At 31.0% G+C, this 22,061-nt stretch overlaps 1 protein-coding gene across 4 annotated transcripts in view; it reads left to right on the top strand.

Moving 5' to 3' along the window:
• Nucleotides 1-20,306, top strand: part of LOC141531484 (irregular chiasm C-roughest protein) — a 36,439-nt gene extending 16,133 nt beyond the window's left edge. Inside the window, exons 2-13 of one of the 4 annotated variants that reach the window (XM_074249350.1) lie at nucleotides 3,022-3,350; nucleotides 6,950-7,182; nucleotides 12,699-12,899; nucleotides 13,460-13,587; nucleotides 13,853-14,004; nucleotides 14,602-14,912; nucleotides 15,524-15,764; nucleotides 16,484-16,627; nucleotides 16,769-17,016; nucleotides 17,177-17,412; nucleotides 17,718-17,847; nucleotides 17,985-20,306. In XM_074249350.1, coding sequence (XP_074105451.1) covers nucleotides 3,022-3,350; nucleotides 6,950-7,182; nucleotides 12,699-12,899; nucleotides 13,460-13,587; nucleotides 13,853-14,004; nucleotides 14,602-14,912; nucleotides 15,524-15,764; nucleotides 16,484-16,627; nucleotides 16,769-17,016; nucleotides 17,177-17,412; nucleotides 17,718-17,847; nucleotides 17,985-18,083 — 2,452 coding nt within the window. In that variant the 3' untranslated portion in view covers nucleotides 18,084-20,306. The other 3 variants (XM_074249342.1, XM_074249335.1, XM_074249359.1) reach the window with 3 other exon arrangements.
• Nucleotides 20,307-22,061: the final 1,755 nt, after the last annotated feature.

Here is a 22,061-nt window from a genome sequence, read left to right as displayed (position 1 = left end):
GCGATGCTAGTGTAAAAAAAAATTTATAATATAATAATGATAAAAAGCTGACTCACATTTGATACTTAATAATTCTGCACAGAATAATAAAACAGGGATGATATATTGATGTTTAGATTAAATTTGAAATACATTAATAATCCTTAGATGAAATTTAATAGACGCTCACAGGAATAATAAAAATAATTTATTTTAACGGAGATTTTTAATAAATAATAATTATTAATCAAGCTTGATTAAGTTTTATTGCTTTATAATTTGCATCAATATTTATAAATATAAAATTAAGCAATAAAGGGCTTTATGTACTCTAAAAGCATAATAAATAGCGTAGAAAAAAAGAGAAAGATGTATAATTGAGGGAGAAGGAAAATATAAAGAGTAAAATAGTGTGTGAAAAGCAATTTCGCCAGGATTTAACCTTACTGGTGTACTACTGGATGGTAGTAGTTATTTTGGTGGGCAAGTAAAAGTTGTGATCGAATGACATGAAACACGTAAACTAAAAGTACAAGAGGAAAAGGGAGGAAAAGGAGGATATAGTCAGTACCGGTACTTGTATACTCTGTTATGTACTAGTGAGTAAACCAGAGTATCCTGAATTACCCTAAAAGAGAAGAGACCAACCGGAGGAGATGAGCTAACCCGCCAGAAATATAGCTGAAGGTGTAAGGTGTAAGGTGGATGTACGAAGGTTCATGTAGGAAAATAACCGTGGCAACAACTTGTCGCTAACGATAGTGAACAAGTTAACAGGCGAACATTGTTTAGACACAATCACAGAGTTGTCTTCTTGCCTTTCCCATGTGTGATCTACGTCGACGGGTAATATAAACTTTAAGTGATAATTTAGTTTTAGAGAATGCATAAATAAATTATCTTTTAGCTTCTCTATAGTTTATACATATATATTTATATATCAATTTTAAATACCTTTTAGTTAAAAAAAAAACTGACAAACTTGTAATTAACTTTTTTATTATTTTATTTTATCACTTTAATAAACTTTTGGTGAAATAGATAAATAGGGTGAGATATAAAATATTTAAAAACTCTTTGGTAAAGTTTAAACGATCGATAAATTTAAAAATAGTTTAATAGTTGAAAAAATATTTAAAAAATTTTTTTTTATATTGAGAATAAAATTCAACAAAATAAATATATATGATGAAAAACTGTCAATACGAGCATTATATTTTTAACGATAACGACGCGAGCACTTGATATGATTGTTGGCCAGGAAAATTGAATATATTTTAGTACTATAATACGAAAATATTGAATACGAGAGTAAAATTTAACAACTCTTATAGAGATAACATGTGATTGAAAATTTTTAAATAAAAATCAGGATTATTTATTGAACCTCGAGATAATTTTTATAAAAGCTCACTATTTATTTTTATCATATCTTAAAACACATTTTGGTATTCATTACACCGTTTCATTCTCTCTCAACTACGGGAACTGAGAAAGTTTGCAAGTGAACTTTGAAGATTTACAGCTTGCACCAGAGAAATCCAAGTGGCAATACTAACGGAACTCTCTTGAATAATGAACATCGGGACATCTATTGGATTAAACGTTCTGCATTGCTGCTCTCTTCATCAAGTATCCTTTATATTCTTCTTCTACTACTTCTTCTTCTTCTTCTTCTTGAGCCATTTCTCTTTGTATCTATCCAATTGAACAAAAGTTTCTTGCATCACAGAGCCACACTCACATTGTACTTTACACATTTTCCTGCTTTACGATCTCTTTCTTTTTATATACACATTTAAGCCAAAAAGTCTTTAAATTATCTTTTAGCCGAATCTTTGTAAGAATGGATTCACTTTTTTATTGTTTCAACTTTTCTACATTGTTCTATCTATAAAACTTCTTCTTCTTCTTCTTCTTTTTCTTCTTTGTGTGTATTAATGTAAATATCTACGTGTTTTTCATTTCTGCGCTATTGTGGAACTAGCAAAAGCTTTTGTTTGCGAAAAGAAAACGAGACAGCGTTTTTTTTTTCTTTAAACACAAATTTATTCAAGTGAAACGTTCTTTAGATCAATCAACAATGCGGGTTTAATATTTTTGCTTTGTTAAAACTTGGATAAATTCTTCACTCTCTCTCCAGCTTAAACTTTGTAACTTTAAAATATTTTAACTTGATTTTTATTTTAATTAATAATCAATTTCTAACTCTATTATTTTTATTATACGAATGGATTTTTCATATCCATTGAGATTAAATTTTTCAACAAAACATTTCTTAATCCGCTGTATTGATTTTACAGTGTCTATATTTATTATGAAAAATTAATGATTTCAATGGAGTGTCGTGAAAATCCATACATGTCACTCATATAACAATAATGACACTGACAATAAATCCATCAATAATTACAGTAATTGAAGGCAAACAAAAATTTATAGTGAATAATAAATATCAATAATTGAATTAAACTTGGGCAATTATGATAATACCAAACAATTTAAAGTAATTAGTTAAATTAGTTATCGACATTATAAGTCAGCACAGAACAATTGATTGGTGAGACAAGCCATTAGCTACTACTGTCGTCGCTTGAACAATCTCGAAAGCGCTAAAGAGAAAGAGAGACTAGACAGAACGGAGGAGCATTCGCGTCAGGCACAATTATCCCCATAGTCGTTGTATTACTATTCATCTATATCTATATATATATATATATATATATAGTCATAGTTATGTATACACTTGAATCTCGAATGACTGGGCAAAGTGATTATTCTATTCACAGTATAATAATATAAGAAGTAACTCGGATGGATCGGGATTGGGATTGGCATGTACTACAAATGATGAGAATAATCTAAAATTACATCCTGTTATGTCTCCTCAACATTATACTCACTTTGTCGCTGACAAAACTTTAGCTATTATCATTATAGGTCCTATAATTCAACTATTATTCAAAAGAAAAAATTTTAATCGACAAAATAATTTTTTAAATTATTGTCATATTAATCAATTAATAAATTGGATATTTTCAGGTTAAATAGAACCCAAAGATGGACGAGAAGATGCTGTTTAATAATGACGATATGCTGTTGGATGACAATTACCGTGAGATCTACTGTTGCGACAAACTCGTCAGCAGGACCATCGACGCTAAAGCCAGCAACGACCGAGATAGTTTATCAGAGATTTGCAATAGAGCCTCAGGATCAGACAGCCGTTATCGGAAGCCGAGTGACACTTCCGTGTCGGGTGCTTGACCAAAAGGGCCCCATTCAGTGGACCAAAGATGACTTTGGCCTTGGCGCTGTAAGAAATCTCACTGGATACGAACGCTACGCCATGATCGGTAGCGACGAAGAAGGTAGATATATATTATTCATTCTTTATTCATTTTTATCTTTTTTTGTCACACGTGTATTATTCGATCATATCAAATATTATATTGCAATCAATTTTCGTTATTGAATGTTTTCATGTACGAAAAATGTTCGATAGGAAAATGAAAAGCGAGAAAATTCCGCTATCAATATTAAACCCGGGAATATTGAAAAAACGCTTTGATTAAATACTATCAGCCAGTTCTATAATTGACATTGATTACTGTACGCTGACCTATTTAATACTTTAATTCAAATATCGTACAGTACAAAGAAACAAAAAAATTTTTTAATTTTCGTAAAATATTGCGCCAGTTTTTTTTTTTTTTTTTTTTAATTAAAATGATAATAGTGATGTTTACTATAATATCTATCACTTAAACACGAAATTGTACGGTAGAAATAGACATTGCTGGACATGAACCACGTAACGTTTGTATCAATGTTTAATGCATGAGCCATACACTGCGTGGCAACTTTGAAACACTTCCCCGGTGTTTTAGTACGCGTTCACCAATCGACATTTAGATCCATCGGGTATTATATATATTATATGTGTCTATGTATCTATGTATGTAAATATTATTGTCACAGAATATCAGATGCCTCGTAGATCGTTGTATCCAATGGTGTAAATAATGCATACGACATTGCTGTTTCGTACTATGAATATAAATATTTAGTAAAGAGTTTTGCTTCGCTTCACTCATCTTAAAAATTTATCACCATACTGAGTAACTGAGTACACTCTACTGCAATACATTCACTCAAATATCACCTCTAATTTATGAATAGTTATTTTCAATGTGAATTAATTTTTTTCAATAAAATTTCCAAAAAAGTAGTCATATTTGACTATTAAATTTACTGACTTTCTTTTAAAAAATCTAAATAAAAAATATTCCATTAATTATAGCTAAAAATTAAAAAATTTAGTGTTTTAGTATTACACGAAAGATATTGTTAATTTACGGTGAAGCTTTTTGAATCATATTGAATCATATTGATCATATTGAATAATTAATTACTCAAAGAGTTTTCAGTTTAATAAATTAAATTAATTACCAAAGTTAAAAAATAAATTTTTGACTTTTAAAATAGTTTTTTTTATCGCGATATAAAATATTGAGAGAAATATTTTTTAAAAATACCCAACCTATTTCCATAGTACGCAAATAGTGGGTGAGTGTGTGTTTGTGTGTGGATTTATTATTTTTTAATAAATTTATAAAAAGCAATGTAAACTAAAACTTGATTGGATTTGATTCTACGTAAACCATGATTAGTACAAGTGCCGTAAACTCCCTCCGGTAATGAGCTTTCGATAAACTTTTTCTAGGATACTTTATAAAAGCTGAAGATTAAATGTGTCGGTGGAAAATAAAGATAAAAAAAGCATATTATGGAAAGAAAACTTTCATCAGACAAATAGCAATAGAAAAGTTTAAGTCTCAATAGCCTCTTATGCTGGAGCAGCAGTTGCAGAACCAGCAAAAGATATATCTATTAAAGATATATATATATATATATATATATATATATATATATATATATATATATATATATATATATATATATATATATATATATATATATAAAAGTCTGACATGTCTCGAAAAATCAGTGGGAATCGTCTTTGATATCTAGTCGATTTTCTGGGCTTTAAGCCAACCATTGAGATTGCTTACAGCAGTTGAGTGTGAACGGTTCTCAGGGAGAGCAAGAGAGATCGATAAAGATAGAAAGATAGCCGTTGAATATTTAATGTCCCGAATAAATAATCGTGATAGTTTGGTCGGGGGGCGTCTATTATTGCGATAGTAAATTCGATGTGATGTCGATAGCACAACCCAAGTGCTATATACATACACACACTGAGAATTCGACGGCTTTTGCTGCTGCTGGACTTTCAAAGCGGCGTCCGGTACCCGGTAGTCACCTCTCTGCATCCAATAACCTTCATAATTCGATGAGGGAAATTAGCAACGGTTATGTATATAATAATAAGACCCCTACTAACATTTCGAATTGACGTAAATGTTAATGCGGGTTCTGGCTCTCTCTCCCTCTCTCTTTCTCTCTTTGAAATTCTATCCCCGTATGACAAACACACTACTATCACTATCATATTATAATTATCAGACATGTTTTCTCTCAATCTCTCAGTACAGCTCGGTCTCTTTCCCTTTTAACAGTCAAAGCCCGGGTTTATATCGACTCAGCAACTTGTATCTGACATTAATTGAGTCTGTAAATTTCATGAGTATGAGGAGAATATCTATCTATCTATATAGATAGAGATATATAATACCTACATACGAATTCACATCTACACCTGACATAATATCAATCATACCCGCAGGCACAATTCACTTTTTACCGGCAATTAATTTTTATTTTTATTATTATTATTAGTTCCTTTTTTTATTTTTTTATTTTTTGTTCTCTCGTTATATATAAAATTTATCTTCAGTAGTGTATCAAAATAGTCTGTAAAAAAAGCTCTAGTGAACCGTACAAAGGAATTACTGTTTTATTACTAATATAGCAGCTTTAAACTTTTATAAGTATTTCGTTATTAAATTAATTTAAAGTTTGACTGTTTATTTTAATTGTATTAAATTAAATTTTGTTAAAAATATAAATCATTTAGCCATTAAATTAATATTAAAATTGTTTTTATTTAAAAAAAAAAAAAATTATAATAATTTAGATTTTTTTACAAGTATAACGTTGATAGTGATAAAATAAAAATTATTTATTCATGTATACACATTATGCAAGTACACCTAGACAAAGTCACCACTTGATAAGTGTATGCATATTGTATATTGTATATGTTTATATCGATTTACGGGAGCAACATTATTCGCGCAAGAGCGTGCGGCAAATGTTTCAGAACTAATTCAAACTTGACGGTAATTGCGTAGTATGTAACGTCATTTTCGTAAGTCTAGTCCAGCTTGTACAATAACACGTATATAAACTCCGACAATTAATGTACTATTAAAATCATCTAAATATGTAATATGTATATATACACGACAGTTACTTTGCAGTAAGAACCCTCAAACGTGTTTGACTCCGACAGGAATACATACCAACTATTCTGCCTCAGCTTGTCAAAAGTTAATGTTATGCAACTTGAGTAATAACAAAATTTTATAATAAATATTCAAGAGATGTTCTGTTGTCGGTTTGATATCAAATAAATTATAAATTATATTAACTAAAAATTTTACAGTCACTATGTGACTGCCGTGACTTATGAACAAGGGGTTGCGGGGGTGGGTATCAACAATAAAAAGTTTTAATTTTCAAACTATAGCTTCTACAGACTCCAAATTTGTTAGGAATTTTCTTTGTGATGTAAAAAATTATTTATAAACAAATTTTACGATAACTTACGACACAGGGGGTTGCGGGGATGGTTGTTTACATTAAAATTAAAATTTCCGAGCTGTAGCTCCTATAAGATCCAAATTTGGTAATAATCTTCGATATGTGATGTAGAAATATAGATTAAAAAGTATAAAATATTTTAAAATAAATTTAATAATAAAATATTTGAATGAAATTCCAGGTGATTTTTCACTGCACATATTCCCAGTAGAGTTGGAAGACGACGGAAAGTACCAATGTCAAGTGTCGCCTACAGACGACGGTCAGCCTGGTCTGAGATCGAGGTTCGCCCGATTAAGTGTTCTTGTACCACCACAAAAGCCGAAAATCCTTCAGGGTGACTTTCTAGTTACTACCGAGGATCGAGAGCTTACGATGGAGTGCATTAGTGTTGGTGGAAAGCCAGCAGCGGATGTAAGTACATTATAAATTTAAAATTTTTTTTATTCCACTATCCACTATCCACTATCCACTATCCACTATACTGCACTACGTATATATGCATACTTAATCAAGTTAATTTAATACTACTCCAACTCTGGTAGTTCTCTCTGGCTCTGACTAGGTACATTTCGTCCACTAATATTGTAGTCCATGCAAAAAGGAATATTTAAAATTTAAGTTTATACCTCATACAGAGTGGATGAGTGGATCCCGTACTTTTATTAAGGTATATAAACTTTACAAGGAAGACGAGATGGGAAAAGAAGAAAGAATAGTTGTGCAGGGTATAAATTCGCGTAGGCCAAAAGGCTTTAAAAGTTCGAGCGCGTTTTGCGACGACTAAGACGCCGCCGGGCGAAGACTTGACAACCAAGTAAGAAGTTTAAGTAATAGAAGAAGAAGAAGAAGAAGAAAAAGGAAAAGAATAAAAAGAACCAGACCTAAATGACGATGATGATGATGAAGAAGATGAAGAAGAAGAAGAAGAAAAAAGATAGGGTTGTTCTCGACTCAGCCACTTGAACCCCAGCTTTCTTTTTCCGTACATCGTCGTCGAGTCGAGTCAAGCCGGTCGAGTAAAGTCAAGTCGTCTTGCCCTGCTTACACTAGAGAGATAGTGAACAAGCCCCGCGCCAAGGATACTCTGACACTTGCTCTATTCTTCAGAACCTCCGTCATTTAAAACCTCAGTGTCATTAAAGTTTCACAGTTTGTTAGACTCTTCAACTCTTTCCTGGCTCACGAAGCCTCATTACTCATGTTTAAATACGATTTAATTTTAATGTCCTTAACTCTCAACTATTTTCTTTGTTTACGTTACTTTATTTAACATTAACTCTTTCTTCTTTTTTTCTTTTTTTTATTTTATAATTAACTTTTTCCTATTTCATTATTAAACCTTTTTACTGGCAGTCTAGTGGTATCCATTGACACAGACGTAATTTAATGGCTGAAAACTGGGAAACAACCCAATGGACTCTGTAAATGCATCACTGTTAATACTATATATCATACTAAATACTCTAAGGGAGAAGCTGTACAGCCTCTCTACTCAAAAGCTTATCTGTCGGAGACAAAATACGAGCATAAGGGCCTAAATCCGCTTAACCAAAAATTCACAGTAAGAGAAACTACCTCAACTACTCGGCAGGCCATTTGTGGTAAAACAAAAAGATCTAGATCCGATAATTCTTTCGAATAATAAATTCGAAATAATAATCCCCTGTTCGAGATATATTTAATCAACTTTTTAAATTCGATTATGATAAAAAAAAAAAAAAAAAAAAAAGTTGTGTTAATTTTTCAAATAAATTTTTCCTTCAGATTAAATGTTCCAGACGTGACTCGACGTAAAAATAAATAAATAAATCTCAGGATGAATTATTTAATTTTCTTTTGAGATTTATAAATGGTGGGTTTTTTGGGTCTTGCAATATTTTTTTGTGATGATAAACAAGGATTGTTCTCTTGGCGATCGGGCATTAAACGAAAATTCCGGCCATAAATATAGTCTGTAGAGACTCATTGGAAAGAGTATCCATCATTCCCTGGAGAATCTTTCATCGGTCATATTTCTATCTTCATCTCGTTGGTTGGTTCATTCGTTCGTTGGTTCGTTCGTTTGGTGATACGAGATACAAGATATAGAAAACGGAAAAGGGATGAGGGATGAGGAAAGAAACAAATAATGTGGAATGTATGTGGTGACCGGAGAAGGTACGGGTCTTGGTATCCCTGTCCTGATTTTCTCTCCAGTCACGAGTGTATTTGGTATATAGCACAGCAAACCCCCAGCTAGTTCCCTAGCTCGCCGAGTATTATAGACAGACACTCACTGTGAAAACTACCGGCGATAAATCTCAAAGGGAATCTCTCTGGTATACTACCTCTGGTAGATTAGACCTCAGAAATACCTTTAATGTACGATTTCATTTACTTTTTAAGTAATATATTGATATAAATGGATGGAAACCTGAAAAAAAACAACAAAATCAATTAAACCTATATATTTTTATCAACAGGTGGCCTCAAAATCAATTACTCTCCTAGCAAAACGATTATTGATATTATTATCGACTTAATTGATTACATTAGTCATTATTATTATCTGTTCAGATGTTTTATTTTATTTTTAATTGAATAATTTTGTTTTGGGAGAATAAACTGATAAAAAAGTTGATTGTTTAAAAGTAAATTAATGTAGCAGTTAATGGTAATAGTTAATAATAAATATAAACCTGAAACAGAGGAGCGGATGTAGAACACGGACTATAGCATTTTATCAACATACTTAAACTTGATCTCCCGATAGAATTCTATCATGCTCACTAGAGTTTTAATAGTTTATTCTACCCGTAGTAGCCTTCGCTTGTCCAAACAACATTTCAGGTAATTGACTTATTTAGTATACCTAAACTTGTTATTTTGTTTTTTCCCCAACATTTTCACTTGTTGTTTTTCTCCCTTTAAATTTAAATATTTACCCTCCGCAACCTTGTCAAACACTTACTCTATAAACATGGAAATTATTTTTTTTTTTTTATCTTTGTAACATGTCAACCCCAATATCATATTATTAGACTGTAATTAATAAATCTAATATGTAAAGTGTCTTGAATTAATAATAAAATTATTTATAGATTTAAGAAGTAGCTAAAATTATTCTTACATTGAAATTTAAAATTTAACATGCAATTAAAGACAAAATTAAGTATGTACATTGCAATCATCGATAATCAATTTAAATAATATTCAATATCGTTTAAAATTTGTTGTAATCATTTATTTATTAAACGTAACAAAATTTAGTAAAATTATTTATTTATTTATTTGTAAATAAACGCCCTCGACAATTTACAACAGTAAAGAGAAGATAGGTTTAAGAGATGAATTTTTAATACTTTAATAAAGTGAGTGACACATTTTAAACGTTTAATTAATTATTTGATAAATTTTATTGACAGATACATCTTCAGATGATGATAATAATAATAATAATAATAATAATAATAATAATAATAATAATAATAATAATAATAATAATAATAATAATAAGACGGCGAATGCATGCCGTCTCTGAAGTCCGAACAACTCTTCGCAGCGAGTATGTTAGGAGACTCCGGAAGATCTGGTCATCAGAACTTTCCGGCAAAGAACAAAGTCTCAGCTACTAACATGCTCGCTGTCCCGGTCCTACTTTACTCTTTTGGGATCCTGAAATGGCCTCGAAATGAGTTGAAAGATCTCGACATCAAAACCCGTAAAGTCATCAATATGAATCAGAGCATGCACCCTAACTCATCAGTCGCCAGGATGTACCTCTCCCGGAACATCGGAGGGAGAGGATTGCAGAGCTTGGAGCGGCTTCACGATCGTTTGGTTCTGGGTTTAACATACGAGGTTGCCAATTTCACAGCAGACGAGGACGACTTCCTGATGCAATTTGTTCACAGTCATGAAAATGCGCGGAAGGGATCGTTCTTGTATAAGGCAGCAATCTACGCGGCAAATACCTTAGGTCTCGGAGAAATAAACGCTCTCATTGAACTCCCGAAAAAGGAGTTCAAGAGCGTCGTCAGGATAGCCGAGGAGAAAAAACTCCTCGGTGAACACATGGACAAGTCTATGCACAGCGTGTATTTCAAACACGTCCGTGACCATGGCTTGTCCACCCAGCTGACATTCTCCTTCTTGAAGTCAGCTGGCCTGATGTCCGAGACCGAAGGGTTTATATTTGCCTGCCAAGATGGTGTTATCAACACTCTCGAATACCGTAGCAAGGTACTCCAGGCGCAGCTTCCGGACACGTCCTGTCGGACGTGTAAACAACATCCGGAGACGCTGATGCACCTTTTGTCGGCATGTGCTGTGCTGGCAAGAGGTGCCTACATACAGCGTCACAATGCTGCCCTGCGAGTACTCTATTATCATCTCAGATATAGCTACGGTATCGATGAGACACCAGTGCTGCCTTATCTGCCAGGAGATATTCCGCAGGTTGTTGAGAATGACAGTTCCAAAATTTATTGGAACATACCATTCGCAACAACCCGGCGGATTAACCACAACAAACCTGACATTGTGCTCTTCGACAAGGCTACTCGTGACATTTATGTCATTGAGTTTTCGGCCCCAGCCGAATACAATATCTCGGCCAAAGAAGAGCACAAACACCAGATATATCAGGATCTCCTGTTTGAAATTGGCAAACTCTACCCAGGTTACCATGTCAAGCTCGTCGTTTTGGTTGTCGGCGTCCTTGGAGGGATGAAACAGTCTTTTGTGTCTTCACTTGCGAAGATACCGGCTTGCAGTTCAGCAGCCGTGTCTCTAGCAGTGCGGATGCAAAAGGCTGTCATTTTTGGATCCCTGCGTCTACTTAGGCAAATGAATTTGGCCTGCTGCACTCACTAACCGCCTTGTTGTGCGGAGTGGTGCAGCAGTAATGGATGGCGTTCAGGCTGGGCCCTCGGAGAGTCGGACTCCGGGGAAAACCTTCCTGAGCAATTAATAACAAATAATAATAATAATAATAAAAGAACTTGTCAATCGTTTGATTACATTGAATTTCCTGTGTTTAATTACACCCCACAAGATATCATAATGAAATCACAATATAATTAATTTCATAGCCAGAATATATAATTGAAATAACTTGTTTTACGAATGTAAATGAAATAAGTTTAGCGAATAATAATATTAAACACACAGTACCGGGTAATATATAATAAAATAATATTAATGTCAGCCCATATATAATACAGATCAATTAACAATTAATTCGAACGGCGGTATTTAAACGAAATTAAATTGCCTATATAATAATACAAAGTGTAAAGAATAGATTGTAAAAAATCGGGAGCCCATACGGATAATATATAGTGAACATGAACATAATACAAATATTGACGATGGTAGTGTATATGTAAACTGTGAATGCTAGGCATTCCAAAATAACAGTTTTTCCGAGTAGAAATGAACGTACGAACGAACGAACGCATATCCCAATGGATAACAAATTCCCTTCACACGTACGTACATACGTAGGTAGATTGAGCATACATAGCAATGCAAATCGAAGCAGACTCGGAAATCGGCTGTCTTTCAACATAAAACCTATTGGATTTATTTCACTTTATTTTTATTTTTATTTTTCATTTATTTATTTGATAAATTGTCGCTGAAACTGGGAAAACTACTTGAATATACATGTAGAAATCTTTTTAGCGTAGACACAATCCAACAACTGATGCACTGGCTTACTCAAGTTGGTTGTAACTTTCTCTTGCTATACCTACTAAATGCAAATAAGATGTTGATCTACCGCAAGCCCATTTGACGTACTGAAGGTACTGAGAAAGTCGACAAAAGCTCTCCATCCATATATAAACACACACACACACCCATGTATATTCTGTACTTAGTATTTTACTATCCACTGTGTATGCTATGTAAAAATATATTGTTGTTTTTTTTTTTTTGTTCAGATAACTTGGATCGACGGTCTTGGCAACGTGTTACATAATGGAATTGAAACAATAAACGAAAAGTACGAGGACGGGCCGCTTTTCACCGTAAGGTCTATTCTTAAGGTGATGCCGCGCAAGGAGCACGATAATACCACATTTACTTGTCAAAGTCAAAATGCCGCGGATCGTACACCGCAAAATGCTAAATTACGTGTTGAGGTAAGCGTTTATTACATAAATATATTCACGAGTATCAATTAACAATTCAAATTAATAATATAATATAATATAGTAATGTAGCTGAGACGATTATTAAAATGAAGATGATGAATACGGTTATTAACTTTTTAATAATAAGAGGAGGATTGAAAGTGAGCAATGATCTATCGTATAATTTATTACTCTTGCTAAAATTGCCAATGTTTTTTAGTCTGAGCAGTTGATCTTAATTTTGCTCAACCTCTACTACCAGTTATTCTCTTTTATTCCCATCTCATCTCTTTTCTCCTCTCATTACGCCTGAGAAAATCTCCAAGACTTATTCTAATACCAGGAATAATTATCAAAGTCTCTTATTACTCTTAAAACTCGGTTTCTCTGTCCCTTACATTCTTTATCATCCACTTAACCGCTTATCCGCGGAGTGGAGAACTTGTCCTTCCTCGTATATGAATACTCCTCGATAGTTGGTAGTAGTTGTTAAGTACCTTAAACTACTCAACATTTTACAACTTATTCTTCATAATTAATAAGTTTATCTCTTTCTCATTTTAATGAAGGTCCGCTACGCTCCAAAAGTCTCCCTGAAAATCAGCTCGGGTTTATCAAAGAGTGGCCAGATAGTCGAAGGCTCTGAGTTAAGATTCAAATGCCGTGCAGAAGCTAATCCCCCAGACATGGAGTACAGGTAAATAATTCATAATTATCTGCTGGAATCTTCAGCGCTTTCAGAGATTAAAAAAAAAAAATTATCATCATAATATACCTCGAGAATGATGATTTTGAGTGATGACTGTTGTATTTTAGCAAAAATTTTTTTCGTTACACTGCGTTGGTTTTTTTTTTTTTTTGTTTTTTTTTTTATCTCTCGTTTGTGTACTGCTGATGGTTGTTTTGTTTTTCATGCCTATCCATTCGCACATAACAATGCTTTCCGATTTCACTCTGTACAGGTGGTATATAAACGAGAAAACGGTAATCGGTGACTATACGACAGAGATGATAATCCATAACGCCACACGGGAACTCCACGATGCTATCGTAAAATGTGAAGTTCACAACGAGGTCGGCAAGAGCGAGGAAACGGAAACACTGGATATAACTTGTAAGTATTATCTTGAATGCCGCGAGCCTCCACCATCACTACTTCTATATCTATATAAATCCATATGCATTTATACTCACATTTAGGAGATAATAGTGCATATATAACAGTACCAAATAAACTGATATTATTTGGAGATTTTGATTTTCAAAAATTCATACAGAAAAAAAACTATATATATATATATATTTTTTTTTTAGTTAGTTTATAAAAAATGATTAAATGAAAAATAATTTTACTTTATTTAATTAATTATAAACTTTTGAATTAAATAGTTAAATATCAAGAAAATAATTAACTTGAATCAAAACATTTGTCGTCTTCCTAGAAATGTTCTTGAGGCAAGATATCTTTTTACCGTTTTTTTTCTGTGTAGTAAATTTTTTAAAATAACTTTGAGAAGAAAATAAGTTTGAAAGTTATTAAACAAGTTGAGTTTGAAAGTTTTCAACGGTGAAAAGTAATAAGAATTTAAAAGTTTTTTATTAATTTTAAAATAAAAAATTAAGTAAATAGGAATGCAATAAAATACTCAGAGTGATAACAAATATATATATGTGTATATGAATAACAATGATAATAAATATTTGTATCTAGATGGACCGCAATTTCGACGTCCACCGATATCTGTTGAAACGCATTACGGCGCAACAGAGATACTGCAGTGCGACGTGGATGGTAATCCGACTCCCGAAATTTTGTGGATTCATGAAGAATCAGATCGTACTGTTGCGACAAGCCCAAATATAAGCGTTGTCGTAAGTCCTGAAACATCTGGACGTTATTACTGCAAAGCCCATGTTCCTGGTTTTCCTCAACTTATCGGATATGCCAACATCTTGATTCGCGCACCACCGAGCATCGTATCACAAAGAATCCAATATGTGCCCGATGAAGGAGTAGTAAAGGTAAACTAACAATTCTTGTCCGCTTCCATCACTCCACTGTAAACTCTGGAGTGTACACAGTACCAATATATATATAGATATATGTGTCAGCCAGCGTACTTTCTGCAAATAAAATAAATAATAAAAATACAGAGCTAAAAAATGTAGGACAGTACCAGCAGTACTCGCAGCAACAAAGCGAAATACGACTCAGTTGACGTTCGATTTCAACTACAATCCTGCCTTCTACCTGCTGCCAGTTCAACTATATACATGTTCATTTTTTATTTTACTTTATTTTATTTATTTATGTTTTTTACGATAACAACAAAAAATCTAAATCCAGAGAGATTGAATAACCATGAGAAGTAAAATGAAACATCGCACTGCGAAAAAAAGTGTCCAGTTAAAGTTGTCTTTTTTTTTTTTATTCATTTTTTTTTTTTTTTTTTTAACTTGAGCTTATATAACGTATGAACAGACACACATAGATTTTATTTGCACAGTCAATTTAATTATAATCCTTGTACGTATGCAGATCCGTATGTTGAGACGAGGATAATAAGCAAAGCAGACTGAGTGTGCCCGTATTGTATACATATATTGAGGACAGATAATGATTTTCTTTGCAGGTTAAATGCACCGCGATATCAGTGCCAAAAGCTGAGTCTGTTGTATGGAGTTTTGCTGGTCGTGAGCTTAATTTCTCGTTCAACAATACACCCTTCTCTGTCCAAGAGGAGTACACACCAGAAAGAGTTGTCAGCACTGTTACTCTTTTAGAGCCCATATCTACATATTTCGGGGATTACAATTGTACTGTTACAAATAGCTATGGCACAGATACTGTCATCATTAAACTCACTACGCGTGGTAAGTTTTGAGAGTCCTTTTCATCTAAACTTTTTTATCTTTTTCCTCTATCTCCTGTTTTCATATAAGTACTTTTATTTATATACCTTCAAATTTTTTTTTTTAACTATTATTTTATATAAATTTTATTCTTCCCTTTGTCATTTTTATTTTTAACCTTTTTTCATTTTTATATTTTATTATTAAACTTTCAAAAACTCTATCATTGAATTTAAAATAATATTAGCTTATATATTTCATTGTTGTATTTTGCTTTGTTTCATTTCTGTAAAAAACAATTTTTTTTTATTGCTTTAGTAGTTTTAACAAATAAACGTGAATTCTTAATTAAAAAATTTTAATAAATAAAATCAGTAGAGCGAAAAAAAAAAAATATATATATATATATTTATTAATACGTAATTAAAATTTGTCTGGAACAACGGATATTACAAATTGGATTGTGGATCTAAAAAAAAGGATGAGATTACTAAAGAAATAATTCAAATGTATTAATAAATATGGTTTTCAATATTCGATTATCGCTTGATAACAGACACTAATAAAATAAGTAAAAAAACAAAATATTAAATCTGTGTTCAATAATAATAATAATAATAATAATAATAAAAAAAAAAAAAAACATTCAGGGGATTTGTTAAAAATAGACGAAAAAAATCTAAATTTTTGAATTGAGAACATGAGATTTAACCAGACGTGACGCTCAGCGTTGATTCCAGTTGATTGGCAACTTATTCTGATAATCGTTGGACTGGTTGTCTGCATCATCCTCATTGGCGTCATCATTATTTTGATACTACACTGTCGAGATCGTATTAAACAACCACGCCCGAGGTCTACTCAAGCTCAGGAGAATGATTTGCGTATGTATTTTCCAAAATTATTCTCTCCAATTTAATATTAATAACAATAATAATAATAATAATAAAAAAAAAAATTAATAATATAATTTTATTTATTTATTTTTTTTTTTTTTCATTGATAAAAATTCTATTTGAATATAGAAGAAACAGACTCGAATCCGGATCGTTACCGTGAAAGTGATCGAAGCAGTAATCTGTCGGACGTTAAAGCAGATATACGTGCTGGATCTAGCGTGAGCAACGCTGAGAGCGTGACTGCTCTCGACAGTGAAGGTGAAGGAAGTACCAGGGGTGTAAATGCTTTAGCTCTCGCTGGGCCAGTACCCAACCCAATGGGTTATCGATACAGCGCCGACTACACGGAACCCTCATTTCCACCCAAGAACAACGTAAGTACTTTATTTTATTTAATCCCCATTATTATTATTTTATTTTATTTTTTATTTTTTTCCTCAAGTTAACTCTCAATTTTATTATTTATTGAGAAGTAATACGCAGCTGGTTCACAATAAATGATAATCATTATTTTTATTGTTACCGTTGTTTAAGGATGGAAGTAACAATAATGGGTACGTACCGTATGTGGATTATTCGAGAGACTATATGCCACCCAACACCCAAGGGATGGGTGCTTCCCGCGAATCCCTCAGTCGTATACCTTCTAGCGGTATATTAGCTTCCAAGAAGATAGGTCTAAGTTCAGCAAACTTGGGCACTAATACAACACAGACGCCGCCAATAATTGATCCACGGTTCTCGGCAACCTACGGCAATCCTTATCTCAGGTATTCTACTGTTTACTTTTCTTTGATCCTTTCTATCAATAATAAATAATAAAAAATAAATAAATATGATATGATACTTGAATCAACAAACATTTAGACAATTTTTTTTTTTTTTTTTTTAGGGATTACACGCAGTTGGAAACTTTTTTTAAATTTAATTTTTAAGTTATATTATAGCAATTTATTTATAAAAATTGATCAGTCTGGTGATTTAAGTTTCGTAAAAATATTTAATATTATCTAAATCTAAATTTGTTATTATTACATAAATATTGGCTAATTATGTGTACCATTTGAACACGTAGGATGTCAGCGGCCGAGCAGCTTAGACACGCGCCTCACACCGCAATACCAGGGGTCACACCGGCTCCACCACCTTACACTCAAGCTATGCGAATGAATAGTTTGAATACACTGAATGGTGCCGGGCCACAGGTGAGTTGTACATTTCAATATACAAACCCAAAATAATGAAATAATAATAAACTTTTAAAATAAAATATTAATTAATTTAAAAACTAAAATTTATCAAAGTTTGAGAGATGGTAAAAAATAAAATTAACCGATTACAGGCCCCATTATCAGCGCACTATATAACGGGTGGTCCTAACGGTGGAATAGCCACAGTGAAACGTACATCAGGAATTGGTACACTAGCAACGCATGTATGAGATAAGGACTTTAACTAGAAGTTAGTGCGGTTTAGTGCCGATAAAAATATTATTATCTACAACTGATGAGTGGATTGCGTTGGATTTTATATCAATATCTACGGTAGGAGTTGATATATAATATTAATATAATATAATAAAATAAAATATAAGATGACTATTGTGTTAACGTGCTGGTTGACACTCCTCGTACTGAAAAGTTAAATGCCATCAGAGTTAAGTGCTGTATAAAGAGTAGACAATGGTTTTGATCTTATTCAACAACAATAACTACAACAAGAACAACAAGTGAATAAATCTGTGCCTTTATCATCACCACCGACGTCATTTCATATACGTACATGAAATTAACACTCAATATCAGCGCAGACGTAAATCGTAAATCATAACGAGAGATTTACCCACACAGATACCTTAATTAAATGCGGTGTATTGTGTGTACAACATTTAAGTATCTACGGTGATGTGATTACGATAAAATACATCTGGGTTATTATTATTATACATGTCAAACAAATAGTTGGCATACTCACCTTGGAATATTTGCCTGTGAAAATAATCGTAAGCTCATCCGACAACGATTTCCCGATATATATCTATTAATCGTCTAATTAACCATCAAGGAATTCATTAAGTTTATTAAATTAACGATGATATGCAAATGTCAATCGATAATACATGTATGTCTATCATATACATTGTGAATCTCATTAAGCTGTAAATTTTCCGGGCAATCGAACTATCATATTATCAACGTTTAAACTCTCTATTAGATGAGATATTTACTTAATAACTTTGATACTACCAGCAAACATTCAAGACTTTGTACTTGTTCATCGAGATATTTATTGAGGATCATACCAGACTATTATAACTGTTTATTACCATCCTAAAAAGAACATTGCTAGTAATAATAACTGCAATTAATTCCTCACGTTTACTTTACATAATTATACACTAAAGTAAATAAAAATAAAAAAAAAAAGAGCTTCTGAACGCGAGTTTATTAATTAAAAATTATTAAAACAAAAATGTGCAATAGAAAAAATTCTCTTTAGAGATAAAAATATATATATGTATTATTAGACACGATATTGACAATCGTTGACTTATTGTCACAAATTTCCAATAAGCATTTGATCAATAACTTTGTTCCCCCCCCCTTTTTTTTTTTTATCGTCAACTCGAAGTACGCGTCAATTATTGCCCAAATATACTAAAATAATTTTATCTATGTACATTAATAATATCTTTTATTAATTAGATTAATTATCAGAATTTGGGCAAAATTTATTTATTAATCTAACGGCAGTTTCCATTGGCCTGAGATTGAATAAAAAAAAAAAAAAAAAAAAAGAAAATTTTTTTTTTTTTAAATTACCAACTTTTTGTTAGTCGGAATAATATACAGTTAAGAACAAAAACAGAGGAAAAAAAATATTATTTTTTTTTCCCTTTAAATAGCAGCCACGTTGTTTATAAAAAATATGTAGTTAAGTAATTTAAATAATTAAATACCTGTTGTCAATATAAGTATAGAGCCTATAGTTTGATGGCACTAAAATAATTTTATTAAAGTAAGCATGTTCGTGTCGAACGGCTTTGTGTAAATAAATGTATGTATACACACATATATAAATATATAAATATAATAGGTAATAATTTAATAAATATTATATTATAGAGAAAAAAAAAAAACTTTAAATTGCCTATTAAATTTGGCGTAATTATATAATTATTAAAAGCCAGCCACTCTATTAGAGATATATTATATATTATATATTATATATTATATATATATTTTTTTTTTAATATTAACAATAATAAAAGCTACTCGTTATCGATACGCGATCACATTTTTTTAACTGCATTACGTAGTCTCATGCTATTTAATATTAATAATAATAATAATGATGATAATTATCAAGCAGCTCAATGAAGACATTACGTGCATTGAAAAGTGTTAAATTACTCAATTATTGTTCAAAATAAAGCGAGTCGTGTCATTGAAAAAAAAAAAAATAAATAATCAGCGTCGAGTGTCAATATTTAAAGATATATATATTGTTTAAACAATAAGAGCAATATCGCTGATTTATGCACTATAAAACAGGGTAGTCAATCAATTGATAAAAAAAAAATAAAATAAAAAAAAAATTGAGAGGCTGCGTATGACAGTACAATTGAATAATTATAACGAGGATAAAATTTATTGAATATTAAACAGCAAGTAGCAACGCGTGGGTATATATGGTTAAATGAGTCTCTTTAGAAAAAAATTAAGTGTGTCTGTAATATATAATATATAATAATTACAATTGTATATAACTGAAATTATTGCTCATCACCGTATTTCATAAGTTTAGTTAGTATTTTGACTGTGAATCACTGTAACGAATTCTCGGCTTTTTTTAACGGGATTTCTTGCAAACAAATTGTTTTCCTAAATTCAATTTAAATAAATTTATCAAGTGCATTCAATGCACACTAAAATAATACTTTTTTAAATAAAACTAATAGTAAATCACAATTGGAATAATAATAATAATAATAATAATAATAATAATAATAATAATAATAATAATAATAATAATAATGCAATTATCTATATCTGAATTCCGGCTTACGATGTGTCTTTCAATCAAGGCTATTTAAAAGTAAAAAATGAAAACAATAGATCAGTGATGATTAATTAAACTAAAACTACGTGTCAATAAATGTAAGAAGTAATAAATAATTGCGGCATTAAAATTAAAGTAAAAAAGAAAAAAAATTCTTGGCTTTATTATACGTTAAATTGATGAATTATGTGTAATATTTGTATATTAATAACGTTAACTGTTAACTATTTAATATTTTGTGCAATTTAATTGCGCGTTATTTGCGGGAGTAGGTATATATCTTCATTAATAAAAATTATTGTAATAAAATTAATAATTTTTCATTATTATTATTATGATAATTATCATTATTGTAGGTATATACAGATAGAATATCTGCAATAAATTATAAAAAATAAAATAAAAATATTTTGCTTATTAAAATTCAAAAATATATCAATTTTATTAAAAAATATTGAAGAGTTTTTTTTCGTTTTTTTTTTTTTTTAATTATTAATAATCTATTGAAAGACGCACCGATAAAATTAAATAAATTTTTCTATTATTACGAGTACGTAGAATTATAAATGTATACTATTGGGAAAAAAAAAAAAAAAAAAAAAAAAAAAAAAAAAAATAATTGCAATTACTGTGACAAACTGATCTGCGGTAAACTGTTAAAATTAGAAAATTTTATATTGTTTGATTACTCGACAATTTACGCCTTCTTCACCGCAGGTCACTCAATATATTGATTAATTGATTAGTTGTCAATTATTAAATAAATTAATTTAAATTAAAAATTTTAAAATAAAAGTGATGTCTGATGCTCATAATCGATTAAACGTTGATTGTAGAAAAAGGAAATTAATAAAAGAGAGTTCCGATTTAAAATTAAAAGTTAAATAAAAAAAAAAAAAGCTACGAATAATATTCGTCCGATTAAATAACGCTCGAATAATTGACAAAACTTGCATTTATATTGAAAGCAAAATTATTCGATAGTAAAAGTAATTAAATATTAACAATATTCCGATATTATCAAATTAGTAAATTTATCCAAGATTCACCTTTGGGCAATATATAGAGATGAAATACAAATATATGTGTATTATATTTGAATAATATTAATTATATATAAATATAAATATATATTTAAACGCAAAGTTTTCCAATACGTTGATACTTTCCATACTTTAATAACTATATATATATTGTACTGTATTAGGATATAAAAAATAAAATAAAAGTGAGACAAAGTGTAATAAATATTTGGTAAAAAAAAAAATTTATAATAATTATAGTGCGATTGAACGAGAGAGTTAAACATAAAAAATTCTTCTTTAAATATATAGCATCTCAACACATTTAAATATAA

The sequence above is a fragment of the Cotesia typhae genome, unplaced genomic scaffold (assembly GCF_013202065.1).
Source record: "Cotesia typhae breed Kobodo isofemale line unplaced genomic scaffold, CoteBio_Ctyphae contig_119, whole genome shotgun sequence".
Lineage (NCBI taxonomy): Eukaryota > Metazoa > Arthropoda > Insecta > Hymenoptera > Braconidae > Cotesia > Cotesia typhae.
The sequence above is the reverse complement of the archived record's forward strand: the minus strand, read 5'-3'. Positions and strand labels throughout refer to the sequence as shown.